General features: G+C 44.6%; 1 protein-coding gene across 1 annotated transcript; it reads left to right on the plus strand.

Annotated features, from left to right (window-relative positions):
• Window positions 1-2,917: 2,917 nt before the first annotated feature.
• GORAB (golgin, RAB6 interacting) lies at window positions 2,918-17,764 on the plus strand. Its single transcript, XM_083156694.1, has 5 exons — window positions 2,918-3,066; window positions 10,424-10,718; window positions 11,823-11,924; window positions 13,527-13,667; window positions 16,473-17,764. Exons 1-5 carry the CDS (start codon window positions 3,009-3,011, stop codon window positions 16,924-16,926), a joined length of 1,050 nt encoding a protein of 349 aa, XP_083012820.1. The 5' UTR covers window positions 2,918-3,008; the 3' UTR covers window positions 16,927-17,764.
• The last annotated feature ends 1,121 nt before the right edge of the window (window positions 17,765-18,885 follow it).

Below are 18,885 nucleotides of genomic sequence, written 5' to 3' on the forward strand. Positions count from 1 at the left end.
GTGACCGCACTGCACGCAATTCCAGACCGGAATGGCGTCTGCAGTGCAGTCACCGTTAGTTTAAATCACCCTCCATGGCTGTGATTTGTCCGTCGGTCCGACGGACCAATCACGGCCTTTGGGGGCGAGTGGGGTGAGGTGGGGTGACACCAGTGTCACCCTTACACCCCGTGGTGATTGGTGCTGTACTTTACAGCACCAATCACCACCGATCCCTGTGTCACCGGCGAACGTTATTCGCCGGTACACAGAAAACGCTGTAATTGGCTGTTCACATTTGAACAGCCAATCACAGTGATCGCCGACGGGGGGAGGCATCGCCGCCCCCCCTGGACATGCTGGGCCATGTCTGCTGTCAGGGACAACAGACATCTCCAAACTGTCACCGCGTCTATAGAAGCGGTGACAGTTTAAAGCCATGACGTACATTTATGCCATGCGTCGGGAAGTACATCCCGGCCATGACGTAAATGTACGTCAAATGTCGGGAAGGGGTTAAGGTCCTGCCACTCTGACTCACAACGTGGGAATCTGATATATGTACACCATAACTTCTTGAAAGCAAGTACCACTTGAGTGAAATGCTTAGAGAAAGTGGCTTGTGAGACCCCCAACAACCATGAGGTCACAGACTGAGTGGAGCCTGTGGCCAAGAAGTAGAGGGAACACATTAATTTCTGTAGCCCACACACTGCATAGTTGGTACCCCCGTAAGGGTCCTATAAAAATGCAAATTTAAACCGGCAAGTTAGAAAGTTATCGCACAAAATGTGCAATTTCTGGGACTTAGAGCACCCTATTAAGTAAGCGATTTTGGCAAAAAAGGCAATAACGCCATTTTGTTGCCTAAAAATCGCAAATCGCATCCTATTAAATGTCACCCATAATATCTGCCGCTAATTTCCTAAAAACACCAGTTTTCTGGGGGTTAGCTGCAAATATTAGGTATCCCCTGAATCTATCACGGAAGGACCGCAACAGGAATCTCCGATCCCTGCTGCGATCCTTCCTGTCCCATCTCCAGCCACATACAGCATAGGTTTCGATGGGGGATGCGATGCTGTCACAGTGAGTCTTTGGGCTACTGCCATTCTGACCTGCAACCTATGGGCAGTAAGGGGGCTCACTGACCTGATGGAAGAGCACAGTCGCCTACAGTTTGTGCTGATCGGCAGTCATCAATCATCAGCAATACGTTAGAGGATAGGTAAACTGAAGCATATAAAAAATGTCTGTTTCTGTGTTCCCGCCAAGATCAGGTGATCAGAATTTTGTTTAAAACAAACGATGCATCGTAGATGAATGGGCAACTTAAGGCTGGGTACACACTAGAAAATATATCAATTGATATGTCTGTGAACTGTGCTGTTTTGAGCCATATTGCTGTCACACTGACCGATAAATCCCCATACACATTAGATGAGAAAGGACCCTTCTGAGTGATATCTTTTACTTTCTCTTCTAATGTGTACAGTTAACGATGCATGATACCTCACATCATTAACAACCCCCTCCTTAATGAGTGGGAGAGATAGTGGTAGTGGTTGCTGCAGCATGGCCCCCACCTAGGGTTGCCCCCTCTCCCGGATTTCTGGGATTCTCCTGGATTTGGTACCAAACCTCCAATGCCTGGCTTGCTGGCTGCTGTGGGTCGTGACCAGGAGCGACCATCATCGGGCACGAGTGGGGAGGGAGGGGCAGGTGGTTATCAGGCTGTGAGTTTAGACTCGTGCGCTGGCTGCTGCGGCAATCTCCGGTTGCGGCTGGGGGTGATTGTCATCGGCCGCGAGGGGGGGGAGCCAGGAGGTTATCGGGCTTTGTGTATAGCGCCGCGTGACTGACAGACTACATTGCGTTCCACCACTCTGCCGCTGCATAGCCGATTGAACACACCCCTCTATAGGTGCTCCAGGCACCCCTTTAGCCTCTAAATAGATGCTGCAAGTTGCAACATCTATAAAGGGGAGGAAGCATGTAATCCCCCATGGCAGCAGGCATATAATCTTCTGGGCAATGCGCTTTTAACCCCTCGGGCAACAAGCATTTAACTCCCCCAGACAACAAGCATTTAAGCTTCCCCTGGCAATGAACATGTAATCCCCCATGGCAACAAGCATGAAGCCCTGGCAATGAGTAAGAAACCACTGGCAACAAACATGCAACCCCTGGCAACAAGAATGTAGGTAAGCGGTGCTTATGTGGCATACTATTTTATAGACAATACAGTTTGTGATATAAATTGTAATGGACTATACAGCAAGTGGTATAATATATACTAGGCATTAAGGTGTGTGATATAATGTGTAATGGACATTATGGTGTCTGGTATAATATGTTATGGGCATTACAGTGTGTGGCATAACATGTAGTAGTTATTTCTGTGTGTGGCATAATGTGAAGTAGGCATTACTGTGTGTGGCATAATGTGTAGTGGGCATTACAGTGTACATTTTTGCCACACGTCTCTGGCGCGCACTGTTCCTGTTTTCTGGTGTGTGTGTGTGTCAAGGTTTTGCCAGATTTGGAGTGAGGGAGTTGGTACTCCATTTTATTTTTATTTTTGATGGCACGTTGTGATCATAGCTCCGCCCTCTTACTGAATTAGGCCCCGCCCATTCACTTGTTGGGAGGTTTGGGTGGTGAATCTCCAGGAATCCATGATGCATGATGTGGCAAACCCAAACGCTAGGAAATTATTGTTGCCATGGCTACAAAAGCATCTGCTCTTTCGAGCCTGTTTGATATGTATTATTTATTATCATGATTCGCAGGAAACAATTCCCTTCATGATGGTATTTGTAAATACAGTATGTTTCCAAACTAAGCAAAATAGCAGTTGAAGCGACGAAGCCGTTTCATTATGTGATTTTTTTTCTGACAGGCAGTTTAGGGCAGACTCCGTAGGTCCTGACTGAGGGGCTTTGACGTGGCAGAGGTGTGTAAGGCGGAAGTAGCTATCTGTATACAAGACTAGTCCAGTCTTCTGCGGCTCTTAATAAGTAGCACAAATGGCTGGCTGGGCTGGCTTTTCTGAACATGAACTTAGGCGGATTAAGTTGCAGCGAGGTATGTGCTTATAATACAGAGAGGGACAGTGGTTATTTGTACAATTATACGGAAAGGGGTAGTAAATATGCGCTATGTATTATGGAGAGGAGGACACTATATACAGTTTGTCCTGTGTATGATGCAGAGAGGGGCAGTATATACCTCAACTATACAGTATATAGTTTGTGTTGTAAATTATAAGGAGAGGGATTAGTATATATGCCGTCTGCAATATAGGGAGACAATTGTATGCCAGTGGTCTGTGATAAACCTTATTTTCTGCATCTGTCACTAAATTTGTATTTTTTTCCTATCTGTTTCTGGATTGTTAGAATAGATTAAAAGTAGTAGTAAAAAGATTTATATAGTATTTTTTTAAATATCAGAATATAGTTATAAAATTATATGTTGTATTTGGAAGGGCAGCAACCAACATTGCATTGCTCTTTGAATGTTGCAAATGTAAGGTGTTGGGTTGCCTTATTATCGAGCTGATTCTGTCAGACACTGTGGCATGTATTCAATGCCGGTGCGAGCGGCCGGCGAGGGAGTTAAACTGCGAGGATCGCAGAAAACCAGAGATCCTCGCAGTTTAACCCCCGCGCCGGCCGCTCGCACTATGCAACGTTCCGGGGGAATCCTCGCCGTCACAGAACTGCGAGGATTCCCCTAAACTGCGAGAGCCGCGGCTAGTGCAGCAAACTCGCTGTAATTAGCCTCGATTCTCGCAGCTTTTGGAGGCACATATGCCAATTCTCCCTCGCTCAAAAAACGGAGCGAGGGGGAATTTGCGTATGAGGGGGGTCAGTTTAATACTGACAGGGTGAGCGGTGACTGCGAGCAAAAAGTCCTGCTCGCAGTTGCCGCTCGCCCTCGGCATTGAATATATGCCAATGGGTACATTTACTCGAGCTTCTAAAAATGGAATGAGGTGATGTTGCCCATATCAGCCAATCAGATTCAGAAATTATAGACAGAATCTAATTTTTAGAAGCTTTAATAAATTTACCCCAGTATCTTTTTTGCTGCATTGGTATCGCTGTATTTTTGCTAACGTCACTACAAAGTCCTTTCCTATTGGAGACTTATGCATTAGAATGTGCAAGGACTGAGACCTCAACACTTATCATCCATAAATGTAGAAATACTGCTTGGTGCGTCCCTAAAAGCCACCATCATTAACACCACTGAATCTAGCACCAGCACCCTGGAAGGTGCAATTTCGGTACTTGTTTCCTAGCACGGCGCCCGTCGCAGGTCGTCGCATACCTTAACTTAAGGTATGCGACCGATGCGATTTCAGGGCTATTTTTAGCCTTTTCCCCGACAATTAAAAAATCGCGTCCATCGCATGCCTTAAGTTAAGGCATGCGATGCGATGGACACGATAGGGAACAATGTTAAATGGGCCAATGGACCTGATTTTTCATTGTATACCCACCCTAATGGGTATTTTACATGTGAAATTCCCCCCCCCCCCCCCCCATTGTTAATGCCACCCCACGATGAACGCCAACCCAAAGCGTGGCGAGCAGCGGCGGTACGCGTCCTCTGACTTTTTCATACCCCCACTATCCACGTCGGTGTGGAGTTGATGTTATATAGTGTGGCGAGCACAGCGAGCCACCGAGCCCGAAGTGTGGCGAGTACCGTGAGGGGACACGTAATACCTGTGAAGTAATGTGCGGGGCTCGCCACGGGGACCATTTTACATTGGTTCCGATGTAAAAATCGCGTCCATCGCATGCAATTTGGTTGCATGTGATGCGATCGACGCAATATTTTTGGACCCGATGGATACAATCAAAATCGCAGGCGCCGTCTAGGAAACAAGTACCGCAATTTCTCCATCTTGGTATGGATTCGTATGTGAGTGTCTCTGTATGCAAGCACTTTCTGATACATCCCCAGAAAACGCAGCATCTCCATGTGTATCTTTAGCCACCCCCTTTACTTCCCAGTCATTATTCAGGATCTCCCCTCTCTACTACTGTTCATCCAAAACTGCAACTCCGTATGTACACCGTTAGGACAAATGCACGGTTCATCTTAAACACGTGCGCAGATGTGAAAATCTTTGCTCAACTGTGTCCAATATTGGCGCTGCATCCAACTCAGAAACAGACCCTATGTAAGTAAAGTGTCTAATCCAGGGTTGGCCAAACCTGTCCTCAAGATCTACCAACAGTCCACGTTTTCCAAATCTCCTAGCTGGTGCACAGCTGTAGCCATTACTGTCACATTTTTAAACATGCTGCATTCATTCCTACTATAGATCCACAGTTTGCTTGAAAAACATGAACTGTTGGTAGATCTTGAGAACAGGTTTGGCCAACCCTGGTCTAATACATTACATAGAAATAGGCCAGAATCAGTGGCAGGCAGGGTGCTATGTGCCCCAGGGCCAGTACATATATGCAGCACTAGGGCCACCTGTGCACAAAACTGACAGCCGGAAAGTAGTGTTCACTCTAGAAATTGTGCCGGGCTATGGTCCGGGGCCGCCGACGGCACACTTGTGGGCGGTCCCGGACCGCCAACATCACGAAAGTGGGCGGGCCGGGCCGCCGGCGTCACGAAAGTGGCCGGGCCGCCGGCGTCACGAAAGTGGGCGGGCTGGGCCGCCGGCGTCACTAAAGGGGGCGGGCCCGGCCGCGCCGAAGATGCTGTCACCACAGGGGGAAGGTGCCTTGATCCCGGGGAAGCTCCGGGCATCGCCGTCTGGGCTTCCCCGTGCAAGGAGTCGGGCAGGCAAGATAAAGTGCCTGCACATTGTGTTTTTGAGAAAGTACGCAGAGATTCTGTGACATTTCCCTCGGATGAGGGCATGATTTCTTTACTAGGAGAACCATGGAAAACTCCTGATAAAAAGCTTCTTATGCCTAAAAGGTTTGCAAACATGTACCCAATGCCAGAGGAACATGTCAAATTATGGGAGAAAATCCCTTTAGTGGATGCACCTGTGGCCAGGTTGTCTAAAGCCACAGCCTTACCTGTTCAAGGGGTACGGCATTTAAAGACCCAGTAGACAAAAAGATTGAAGGATGCATTAAGGCAATTTTTAGGGGTGGGCTATACCCTGCACCCTATTATTGACTTGGCATGGGTATCCAAGGCAATGATTAAATGGGCCGAAGCCTTAGGAAATCAACTACAGCCTGATTCTGAGGCTTTCGAACTGGCTGAGAAGCTCAGGTGTGTGGCAGAGTATGTATGTGAGGCTGGGGAAGAAGTTGCAAAAATGGCGTCAAGTGTCAGCCACATCGGTGTCAGCAAGGAGAGCTCTCTGGCTAAAAGCTTGGGAAGCAGACAGCGAATCAAAGAGGTCTCTTGAGGCATTGGCCTTTAAGGGTGAACTGCTTTTTGGGTCAGAACTGGAGTCCATTATAAAGCAGGGGGGGGGGGGGGGGGAGAGCACTTTTCTGCCCACCATGTCAAAACATCCAGTGTCCACATTTGTGGCCTTTAAGCCGTCCTTTCGTTCTTCCTTTCGAGGGGGAGCGTCTAACAGAGGACAGGCAGGTAAAATAAAGTTTCCAGCCAGTAAGGGGAGGATACCCCGGTCCTGTTTCAGGGCCTTTGCCAAGAAGCACCCATCCAAAAGTGAGGATAAGTCCTCCGCATGATGGGGCGGAGACTCTCCATTATGGAGTCAGAGTGGGGGGGTCGTCTCCCGAAGTTTCGGGACCAGTGGATCAACTCCTTCACGGACCCTTGGGTTCTTTCCATCATTTTACAGGGTTACAGGATAATTCTCGAGAAGGGACGTTGCTGCCACTCCCTTCTCGAGAAGGGACGTTGCTGCCCCCAAAGAGGATTCTTCCAACACCCTTACCGCGGGAAGCTCGCCTGCAGAAAGCTCTCTTGGGGGCGGCAAGGTCCCTTCTCGAGAAGGGAGTGGTGGTCCCGGTACCTCAGGGGGAAAGACAGGTTTTTATTCAATTCTCTTTTTGGTCCCCAAACCAGATGGTTCCTTCAGACCCATTCTAAATTTGAAATCTTTAAATCGGCATCTTTAGGTGGACCATTTTCGTATGCAGTCTCTTCGTTCTGTGCTGTTAAGCATAGAGTCTGAGGAATTTCTAGCATCAATGGACATCCAGGATGCTTATCTACATGTGCCTATCTTGAAGGAACATCAGTCCTTACTGAGATTCGCAATAGGGGAGACTCCTCTCCAGTTTCAAGCTCTTCCTTTTGGTCTGGCCACAGTGCCGAGGGTATTCACGAAAGTGCTGGCTGTCGTGGCAGTGGCCCTCTTACTACAAGGAATAGTAATCATCCTGTACCTGGACTACCTCCTGTTCAAGTAGGTGGAGAAATTACAAGAACATCTGGACATTGCAACACGGTTCTTCCAAGAGCATGTTGAATCTCCCAAAGTCACATCTAACAGCCACACAGAAACTTCAGTTTCTGGGGGTGATTTTGGACACACACCTACACTGTGTGTTTCTCCCAGAATCCAAAGCAGTGGACATTCGTTAATTGGTTTTCTTGATCTTACAGTCCCCCGAACCCTACGGTTTGGCAGGGAGTAAAACTGCTGCGCAACATGGTGGCAAACTTCGAGACATTGCAGTTTGCAAGGTTCCACTCCAGAACTTTTCAGTGGAACATTCTCTCATTTTGGTCAGGAAATCCAAAGACCATGAAACAGGAAAGGCTGTCACTGTCTCAAGAGACTAAGGGAGTCCTTAATCTGGTGGACAGATCTGGAGTCGCTGCAACTGGCGCGTTCCCTCCGCTCGTGGGATTGGTTGGTTGTCACGACCGATGCCAGTCTCAGGGGCTGAGGGGCGGTAGTTCTGCACTTGAGATTGCAGGGTCTGTGGTCCAAGGAGGAATCCAGACTGCCGATCAACATCTTGGATCTCCGGGCGGTTTGGAACACTTTTCTGCAGACAGGGGATCTCCTGAAGGAATCACCTGTCCGCATAAAGTCAGACAATGCCACGGCTGTGGCTTACCTGAATCATCAGGGCGGGACTCGTAGCGGTATGGCAATGCAGGAAGTCTCGCGGATCTTCCAGAGGGCAGAGGTGAACATTCCTGCTCTGTTGGCTGTATTGATTCCGGGGATCCGGAATGTTGAGGTGGATTTCCTCAGCACGGAACAGCTGCTGGAGGGAGAGTGGGCGCTTCATCAGGAAGTCTTTCAGGAGATAGTGGCGCTCTGGGGGCTCCCAGAGGTCGATTTGATGGCGTCCAGGAACAACTGTTAGGTTCCAAGGTTCTGCTCTCGGACCAGGGATCCGAAGGCGTGGGCAGTCAATGCCATGATCATTCCATGGCTTTTCAACCTAGCCTACGTGTTCCCTGTGATTCTGCGGGTCCTGGAGAGAGTGAGCATGCAGGAGGTACAAGTCATACTGATTGCAACGGACTGGCCCAGGAGATGGTATTCAGACATTTTGAGGTTGTTGATGGACTCTTGGCTTCTACCTCTTCGGCTGGACTTGCTCAACCGTTTCTACACCTGGACCTAGCTCCTCTAAATTTGACGGCCTGGCTTTTGAAACCTCCCTACTAAGGAAGAAGGGTTTTTTGGAAGCGGTTATCCAGACCATGCTCAGGGCTCGCAAGCTTATTTCAGCTGCAAATTACCATTGTGTCTGGAAGATCTATAGCAGGTGGTGTGCGCGTCAGAGGGTTCACACCTCTAGGTTCAAATTATCTAGACTGTTAGAATTTCTCCTGGACAGATTCTCTGCAGGACTTCGTCTGCAGTCTTTAAACGTACAGTTGTCTGCATTATCCATTTTCTTTCAGAAAAGGGTATCCTGTTACCTGAAGTTCAGACTTTTGGTACTTGCATATTATCACGGCGTCCATTACGTACTTTGCGTAGTGGTGTATTGAGAATACCAAAACACCACTATGCAGGCTACGTAAACTACGTAAGTTACGTAAACTAAGTAACTTGGTCAGGAGCTGTGATATTACACAATGGTTCATATCCCCAGTATCCACGTCATACCCCCAGTATCCACTTGGGAGTGGAGTTAATCCTATTAAGTGTGGCGAGCCACCGAGCCCGAAGCGTGGCGAGCGCACGCAGATACGCGTCCCCTCGCGGGTCTCGCTGCGCTCGCCACGATCCGGGCTCGGTGGCTCATGAGACTCAAACCCCAGTATAGGCAGTCGGTGGCACCTTGGGACCTGTCTTTTGAGCCGTTCATGTCAGCTGATCTTAAGTTTCTATCTTGGAAAGTTACCTTTTTGTTGGCTATAGCTTCGGCTAGGTGAGTTTCGGAGTTGGGCGCCTTGTCCTGCAAGGCTCCACTTTTGATTTTTCATGAAGAGAGGGCAGTGCTTCGAACAGTGCCTAAGTTTCTACCTCACGTAGTGACTTCATTTCATTTAAACAAGGAGATTGTGCTCCCAGTGTTTTCCCATCCTGAAGGGACAAAGAATAGGGACAAGTTAAGGAAACTGGACATGGTTTGCGCCTTGCGAATATACGTTGAAAGGGTAAAGGACATCTGCAAATCTGATTTGCTTCTAAGCAGACCATTGCCAGATGGTTAAGGTCAGTCATTGCGGCTGCCTACACTAAGGTAGGTAGACGTATTCCTTCACGGATTAATGCCCATACCACCAGGTCAGTTGCTTCCTCTTGGGCTGTGCGTCATGGGGCTACAGCGGAGCAGTTGTGCAGGGCTGCCACCTGGTCCTCTGTTCATACCTTTACAAAATTCTCTAGGTTCCATGAGTTTGTGTCGGAGGACACTTCATTTGGGCAAGCAGTGATGAGAACTGGAAGCCTGAGCGTGCTCTCCCAAAGGACCGGCTCTTGAACGTCCCATGGTAGAGCTGTGTCACCAGGATGGACGAAAGAGAAAAGGGGATTTTCGAATCCCTTTCTCTGAGTCCATCCTGGTGACACAGCGATCCCTCCCTTATGCTCAGTAAATTATACCATTCATGTATTATCATGTTATTGGTTATGTTGATTGTGCATAATAAAATGTTCTGGTATTGTACTGAGTAATGTATTCCAGTGTGCTTTAGAAGTTGAACTGAGGAAATCTGGGATGCAGGAGGGAGGAGCCTGCTCTCAAAAGAAGCCAGCATAGATGCCTTGCTCCTGCGGACCCTCCTACATACCATGGTAGAGCTGTGTCACCAGGATGGACTCGGAGAAAGGGATTCGAACGGTAAGTTTTTGTTTCGTTTTTTTATAAATTTTATTTGATTTTTCAAGTGCTGAACGGTAAGTTCTTACAAAAATCCCCTTTTTCCTAATATGACTGACAGCAATTATCTTCCTCTTTGTATTAAAGTTAATTGTATGCCCTGTCTATTGCAAAATGTGTTAATTGTGCTTAAGATATGCTTTTTAAAAACTTTCTTTTTTTCTTCCCCTAAATAGAAGTACCTCGTGGGCAAACAGATTGTCCCCCTGAAGCATTCTTAAGCCAGCAACAGCATCCAGGAAAAAAAGGTGTACCGGTGCACGCTCAGAAGTTGGGTAAGCAGGATAAAGCTGCATCTGCACGGCCAAGTGAACCACAATGCATACCAAAGGCTACTCCACCTCAAGTGAAAAAACATTCTGAAGAAAAACCTAAAGCATCAGTAACCGAGAAGACAGACCACAAATCAGAACCACACAGTTTGAATACAAGACCTGAAGAACAGCAGACATCAATACAGGAAATGGAACTGTTAGTAAGTCTTTTTGTTTGGTTGGTGAAAAAGTTGGTGTCACGTGTATAATAACTTCATACATAACAAATTTGGGGATGTTTTATAGAAAATGGTTATTACAGGGTTAGTGGCAAATTAAGGTGTAATGTAATCCTATAAACAGTTTTCTACATAAGGTAAAATTGATTATAGAATACAGATGTCTTCGAGTACATAATTTGTGCAGTTGTGCCAAACACCATCCCTCGTTGCGCCAGGTCCTGTAAAACTTTATCATATAGAGTTGTTTTGCCACAAATGCATCTTGCCGCAACGCAGGGTGGCTAGGGTGCACCAGGAGACTAATTTGAGATGTGAAAATTGTATATCTGTGTGCAACTGATACCCCTTTAACACGAGAAGCAAAATCATTCATGTGCACATGCAGCAACCTGGGATTTTGCTGATTATGACATCAAACAAGCTGGGTACACACTCAGCGATCCCCAGCACCTATTATATAGTTAACTATATCAGCGGTGCCGCATGCAAACGATATAGTACATACAGACCAATATAGTTGACAATATCTGTCAGCGAAGTCACCCCCCCCCCCCCCCCCGCTGCATGTACAGGTGATTGGGGGGGGTGTTAATGATGCACAAGAGCTCACATTGCTAACGTTATAGTGGGCACACACTAAGCTATTTAAATTATATATAATTATTGATATTGTTAATATATTGCCTAGCTTAAGTTTGGGGTCCCTAGGCTTGCTCTGTACCACGGTCGGAGCTGAGATTCAAGAATTTGCTGACTGCTAGACCTTTGCCTATTTCCAGTTCTAAGGTGGGTATTAAATCTGGGATGCCGACAGCCAGAATCCTGGGACATTTGTTTCTCTCAACTAACTTGACAACCGGAATTCAATGTTCCGTATGTTGAGTGTGAAAGTCTGGGATTGGGGAAAACTGGCATGAATTCGACAATCTATGGCTGTTTCTGCTGCCTCTTGTACTTAATTTAACTGTGTACTATTCATTTATTTATATTTTGTGCCATATGTTTGTTTAAGACTTTACAATTGTATTATTGAAATGTTACATTAGAAATTAAGGTTTATTTCTTTTCCATGCCACCAGGAAAGAGAAATCTAATTTGGATCAACTTCAACTGGAGCAACGCTTAATTGAAGAAAAAAATAAACGCAAGAAAGCTCTGCTTTCAAAAGCCATTGCTGAAAGGTGAGCGAAGGCGGCGGGCTTATGTATTAATGTAAGTGCAGTGTGTTCTTGACTCTCTGTATAGTCACAGAAGTTCTTGAGCACCTGGGCAATATTCTCATTATTCAGTACGGTAAACATTATCCTTTGTTATACAAAAGTATATTATTCCTATGACACGCACAACATACATGTAAGTTTCCCAGCTTTGTGATGTCACTGCTCTCAAAAGTTATTTGGAAATGTAAGCAGCTTTTACATATAGGGGTATATTCAATGCTGTTTTGGAGATCTATGGCGGCGAGCAGTGCCAATTGCTTGCTGCCATAGCCCCGTATTCAACCCACTCCTCTACACTGCTCGCAGAGGGGGTTAGACAGCAAGGATGGCTTGTTGTCAGCAATCCTCGCCACCAACAAGCCATCGTACAAACAACCTCCACGGCCGCATTGAATATACCCCATAGTCATGTCACGTTAAGTGAATGTAGTTGGAACACTTTATGCAATAATCATGCAATAAGATGTAGTTTGGTTGGTTAATGTAACCTGATTCTGCACAGTGGTATTTTTTTCTTCATGGACTAATAGCCAAAATCCCAGATGAAACATTTTAATAGTTATTCTAGATCAGTGGTCGCCAACCCATCACTTGCGAGCTACCCGTACTTCGCCTGAGCAATCTGGGTGACTCGACCACTGTTATCAGCCAGTCTGTCTGCTGCTTCCGCCGCATGTCCCCGCATACTCCTCCTCCACAGACAGGCATGCACTCTTCGCTTTGGAGGAGACAGACGCTAGAGGTCATATTTCACCTCTAGCATCTGACAGGCAGCACAGCGCTAAGCGCTCCCGGCACTTCCTGGTAACGCTGCAGATGCTAGAAGTCAAATATGACTTCTAGCATCTGTTGAGGCAGAGTGGTTTGGGGTAAGACGACAGGTGGACAGACAGTGACCCCTTGACAAAGAGATTTAACCCCTGGCAAAGGGCATTAACCGCTTGGCAATGAGTATTGACCCCTTGACACAGATTATTGATCAATAAGCAGGTAATTTTACAATTTATTAGAAGCCTTACTGTGGGATATTGTGTGCAGCATCTTGTGTCAGGGGCATTGTGGTGTGGCATAATGTGTCGGGCATTGCAGTGTGTGGCATAATGCATTCCTCCCAACTATAATGATTTTTGCGGGACATCCCATTTTTTTGGGACTGTCTTGCAGGGTTTAGACACTGCATGTGTTTAATCAGACTGGCAGTTCACACAGCACTGGCCATGCCCTCACAGCGACAAAAACGGTGCCCCCAAAATTTTGCCTCGTGCTTGCGTCACTCATGTATTCCTTTGTCCGCTGGCAAAGTTGGGAGGTATGCATTAGGTGTGACGGACATTGCAATTTGTGGCATAATGTGTCGGGTATTACAGTGTGCTGCATATTGTGCAGGGGCATTACATTGTGCGGCATAGTATCAGGGGTATTGGACAAATTGTTTATGTTTTGTTTTTTGTCTCGAGTAGCTCGCACTAAATTAAGGTTGGAGACCGCTGTTCTAGATTAACTATATGAAATTATTTTTTTATTATTTTTATATATTAATTTCTGTTTTTTCTCTACATGAAGATCAAAGAAGACCCAAGCTGAAGCTGTGAAACTCAAGAGAATTCAGAAGCAGCTTCAAGCCTTGGATGACTTAGTGTCCACAGACGTTAGCATTTTACGGAATCGAATTGAGCAGGCATGCATTGAGTTCTCTCAAGCCAAGTAAGTATTAATAAAGTACAGTGGGGCAGATGTATTAAGCCTTAACAATAGATAAATGCAAGGGTGATAAAGAGAGATAAATGTCCAGCCAATCAGCTCCTTACTGACTTTTTTCAAACACAGGCTGTAACATGGCAGTTAGCAGGTGATTGGCTGGACATTTATCTCTCTTTATCACCCTTGCATTTATCTCTTGTTAAGGCAGATACATCTGCCCCATTATTTAATTTTTATACATGGCTTCCATTAAAGTATATGGCCCAAACATATATTTCCTCCTTTGTCCCATCTGGGAACCAATGTTGCTGGGATATGAGTAGGAACTAAAATAATTGACTGGAAACTCCCCCTTCCTTATATACCCCCTTAGCAGTTATTTGTTTTAGAAGAATATATAGTTTTTTTTTTTTTAATATAGCTTAACGTTTTACCCTACCCTACGTTGTAGTGCTTGAATCCCCTTTTGAGATCAGGGCTGGAGGAGCAGTACTGATAGGTGGTATCTGCTCACCGCCTTGCTGCATGCCGCTCTGGGCCCCGGAAGAGGGTCACCAGGCATCCACGGATGTGCTGGGACCCTAGGATAGTTAATAAAGTCCCCCATACCAGCAGTCTTCCCAGATGCTACAGCTCTTACTGGTGCCACCACTTACTGTTTCTGTAATGATGGGCAACCAGAAAATGGCTCATATGGCAAGAAAATGGTCCAGTAACTCAATGGAAGCTCCGTTTACCTCTTAGAAGGCACAGTGAAGCAATTGGAAAAAAAGTGTTTACCTGGATATTAGAGGCTCCATCTGGTAATGATTGATGTTGTTTTGCCCACACTCCCATTGACCTGTGGGAGGTCAAGTGATTCCCTGCTGGATTGATTGATTTATTTTTCATTATAGGTATTTATGTATTTACTTTTTGTTTATGTATTGCTCACGCTACAGACTTCGTTCTTATCTGTATCTCAATACTTAACATTTCTACCATTGTCATCGGTGTGGGGACACCGTGAATTGGATATAAACCTGCTGTAAGCCAATTTACATATTGCGTTGGACTTTACTTACTTTGAATCATTTATTTGTTTACTATACAGACTTAGGCTGTAGGTCTTTTGTTCTGTGTGAGTTACCATTGATGGTAACAGTATGTCTGCAAAGCGGGACCAACCTCCCAAGACTAAAAAATAGGGGGCTGCATTACATTAAACGTGTTAAATGTCCTGCCCAACTCTTTTTAAGGGGAGTAAAGTGCAGGGAGATTGAGGTGCCTGTGCTATGCTTATCCATGGATGCTTCGTCAGAGGAGGTGTTACCAGCTCAGTCAATAGTAGATCTGGTGAAGGAGCTATAAGATGCTCATAGCCAAGCTAGTGTTAGGGCATCAGCCTCTGTACCAGGTTCCACCAATTCAATTGCATTGGTTAGTAACCCAATGAATACAGAGATGTATGTTGAGCTGGATAGACTTTCTAGAGTCTGTTCTTCTTTTGAATCCGTTTTGGGCCCAGCTTGTGCAGGTGCTTGTAAATGACATCCTACCTAGATGCTGCATGTCTTGGGGGGGAGGAGAGGATTCATTCGCCAACACAAAAAGAGCCGGCGAGAGAGGGCGTCCCTGCCTAGTAACCCAATGAAAAGCAGTCTGACATGTAACTATTGACTGACACTCTTGCGTACGGAGCAGAATATAATAGTTTGACCCATCTAATATAACCTGGGCCAATGCCAAAACACTCCAGAGTCTGCCACAGTAACATCCACTCCACCGAGTCAAACGCTTTAGCAACGTCCAGAGAGACCATTATGGAGGAGCAGATGTCCCCATGCGGCACCTGGAGGTGTGTAAAATAAGAGTCTCAGATTTATAGAGGTGGGTTTTCATGGCATAAAGCAAGTCTGATCAGCATGAACCAGTTGGGTAATTACTGAGTTGAGTCTAATTGACAAGATTTTTTTTCAAGACTTTTCATGTCTGTGGGCAGCAGGGAAATGGGCCTATATGAGTCTACTTTTCAGGGATCTTTATCAGGTATTAGTAATACCACAGTTAGAGTTTCCTTCATGGGCTGGGGCACAGAAACGTGCTAAAATAAATAATAATAATAATAATTTTATTTATATAGCGCTCTTTCCCCAATAGGCGCTTAACTGATGCAATTAATGTAATACAGTACAGAAACAATGAAGTACAGAAAAGCTTTTCATAAACAATATTTAAGGGAATGAAGGAAATGCTTGAGTAAACAGGAAAGTCTCGAGTCTGGTTTTTGAAGCATTCTAGAGTGGGGGGGCATCTCGAACTGTGCGGGGAAGTTAGTTCCATAAAGTCGAAACTGCATGGCTAAAAGCTCAACACCCCCCCCCCCCCCTCCCCAGATTTACGGGAGATCCAAGGTACTGTTAATAGTCCTTCATCTACAGATCGCAGTAATCTGGTGGGACAGGATGGAATCAGAAGCTGTCATTAAATAAAGAGGCCTAGGGACATAAAAACTCTTTATGCCATCTAAACCTGGTGTCATTACGTGTCAGGGGTAAGGCTAGAGACTTTCACCTCCTGTGATAAAGATGCTAAAGAGTAAGGAGGTAGGAACTTTTACCATATGACATATAATTTAGGAAAATTGTCTTTCCACCTTTAAAGATGCAGCCTTCATAAGATTGTCTTTGTTTATAGGCATAACATTTTCTGGACTGGCAAGTAAGGTCTATATCAAATATTTTTTTGTTCATATGCTATGTTTTGACTATCTGATTTCTACTATGGCTTCCATATTTAAAGAGAAGTCTTTATTCTGTTTAACTACAGAAAAAGATATGACCGAGCTGAATCTGAATATGTTGCCGCAAAGTTGGACTTGCACAAGAAAACACAGACCAAGGAACAACTAACAGAACACTTGTGCACCATCATACAGCAAAATGAGCTACGTAAAGCTAAGCGTCTTGAGGAACTTATGCAGGCACTTGATGTGGAGACTGATGAAGAGAGACTTGAATTGGAGATCGAAGTAGAACGCACGCTGCATCTTCAAGAAGCTGAAGCAAAGAGACAATTGGTGGCCAGTGCAGTAGAAAAGGACCAACAGCCTTCGAAAATGCAAGATGCTACCACATCCCCTACAGAAGCCAAATCAACTGCACACAGCGAAGCAGTGATCGAAACTGCACAGAAACTTGAAGCTAAAAATGGCCAAGACCACATCACTGTTCAAGAGACAAATCCTTTTCTTGTAGAACAAGAAGTAAAAATTGCAACTTGAATCTCCATTGAATGACAAGCAACACTTTAAAAACATTTTATGTATACAATTTGTTGGAAACCCTGTTTACAACTTAGACAAGGCCAAAAAATACACACAAATAGACAGCGCAGACTGGACACACTTAATAACCCATTGGTTTAAAAATTAAGTCTGTTTATTTATACAAATCTTTTAGAAATATAATCAATATTTAAAAAAGGTGACTGGCCGGTGGGACTCATACAATACATAAATGGTACCATAAAAATTTACACAAGGTAAACATATAAAACTAAAAATTAAAAAAAGAGCAAATTTCAGTAGTGCTTACTTTCAACTTGGTTAAGCATAGATAGGGTTAATTGCTTGTTTAAGCAGGGTTAGATAGATTTCAAGCTTTTTGCCAAAGGGCTGTTAGTTGACAATTTATATCACTGTGCTGCCTGCACAGACCTTGCTTCAGCAGCTTGGTTTATTTGTTAGTCAATCAGCCATGCGTATTTGTTATCATTAGTGGCAAAATGACACAGTTAGTGAATCAAGCAGAAAAAAGCAAACAGGTATACTTATGCTCTGTGGCTTGTGTATTGCTGTATTTTGTAATCCACTTTGGGGGATGGTGACTGGCTCTGCCATGAGCGGGTTCCCAACTTAGACAAGGGGTCGGCAACCTGTGGTTGCAGTTCAGTGCTTCCAGAATAATAATCTCACAAGGCATTTTCGATTGCTTAGATGGGCTGCTAGATTAAAGTAAACGTCTCATAATCTGTGTGTGTGTGTGTGTGTGTGTGTGTGTGTGTGTGTGTGTGTGTATATATATATATATATATATATATATATATATATATATAGTCGGATATGGTGCGGCACTCACAGCGTTTCCAAAGATCCACGAGAACACCAATGAATGGTCAACGTTTCAAAATTTTATTATTTTGTCATCCTGATGACAAAATAATAAAATTTTGAAACGTTGACCATTCATTGGTGTTCTCGTGGATCTTTGGAAACGCTGTGAGTGCCGCACCATATCCGACTATCACTGCAACACGCTGTGCTGGCACCAGCCTGATATTTTCTATTCGTTGGGAGTGCCGGACCCCACTGCATTCTCTCTATATATATATATATATATATATATATATATATATATATATATATATATATATATATATATATATATATATATATATATATATATATATATATATATATATATATATATATATATATATATATATATATATACAGAAGGTTGTGGCCCCAATAATGCGCTTCAAAGAGCAGCACCTCTATCGTACCTTGCTGTCAATAAAGGTACAAGTTGGATAGGATAGAAGGGGAGAAAGGATAGGGGTGCGCTAAGTATTCCACTCTGTGGCTTTACATACAATAAATCAAATAAAATGAATAAAAACAAGTAACATTTATTGAAAGGTTAAGTCCAGCATTCAGTTTTCATTTCACAGGTTTTTTATGTGCCACATATAGTTCAGATCCGCTGCCCAGCGCATTTCGTCCCTTGGGACTTCATCAGGGGCGATGAACCAATCTATATAAGTGGTGAAACATGCCGTTATAAACACATAATAATAAAAGGTATACATTTTTTGGTTATATAATAAAATGTGCATATATCATATATAAGCATATATATTTGTGAAGGGTGCATATGATCCCAGAAAAAAAGAAAGGAGGCCAGGAGGAGGACCTTCATAATTATGGGGGAGGAGGATAGAGGAAAAAATGGAGATGAGAGGAAGAAATTAGGTCGGTACAAGAGTATTCACATACCGAAGCAAATGTGTGGAGATATCTCCTTTGTATAATGTGGCCGAAGTTCTCTAGAACGTTTATTGGGGTTACCTACGGCCGCAAAAGGAAATCACAATATATGATTGTTACTCACTTTAGTCAGTGAAAAAAATAGTGATCGTACAGGTGCTATATCTATGATGTTACATACCAATTTCCGTG

This window comes from Crinia signifera, chromosome 8 (genome assembly GCF_055691185.1).
Source record: "Crinia signifera chromosome 8, ASM5569118v1, whole genome shotgun sequence".
Taxonomy (NCBI): domain Eukaryota; kingdom Metazoa; phylum Chordata; class Amphibia; order Anura; family Myobatrachidae; genus Crinia; species Crinia signifera.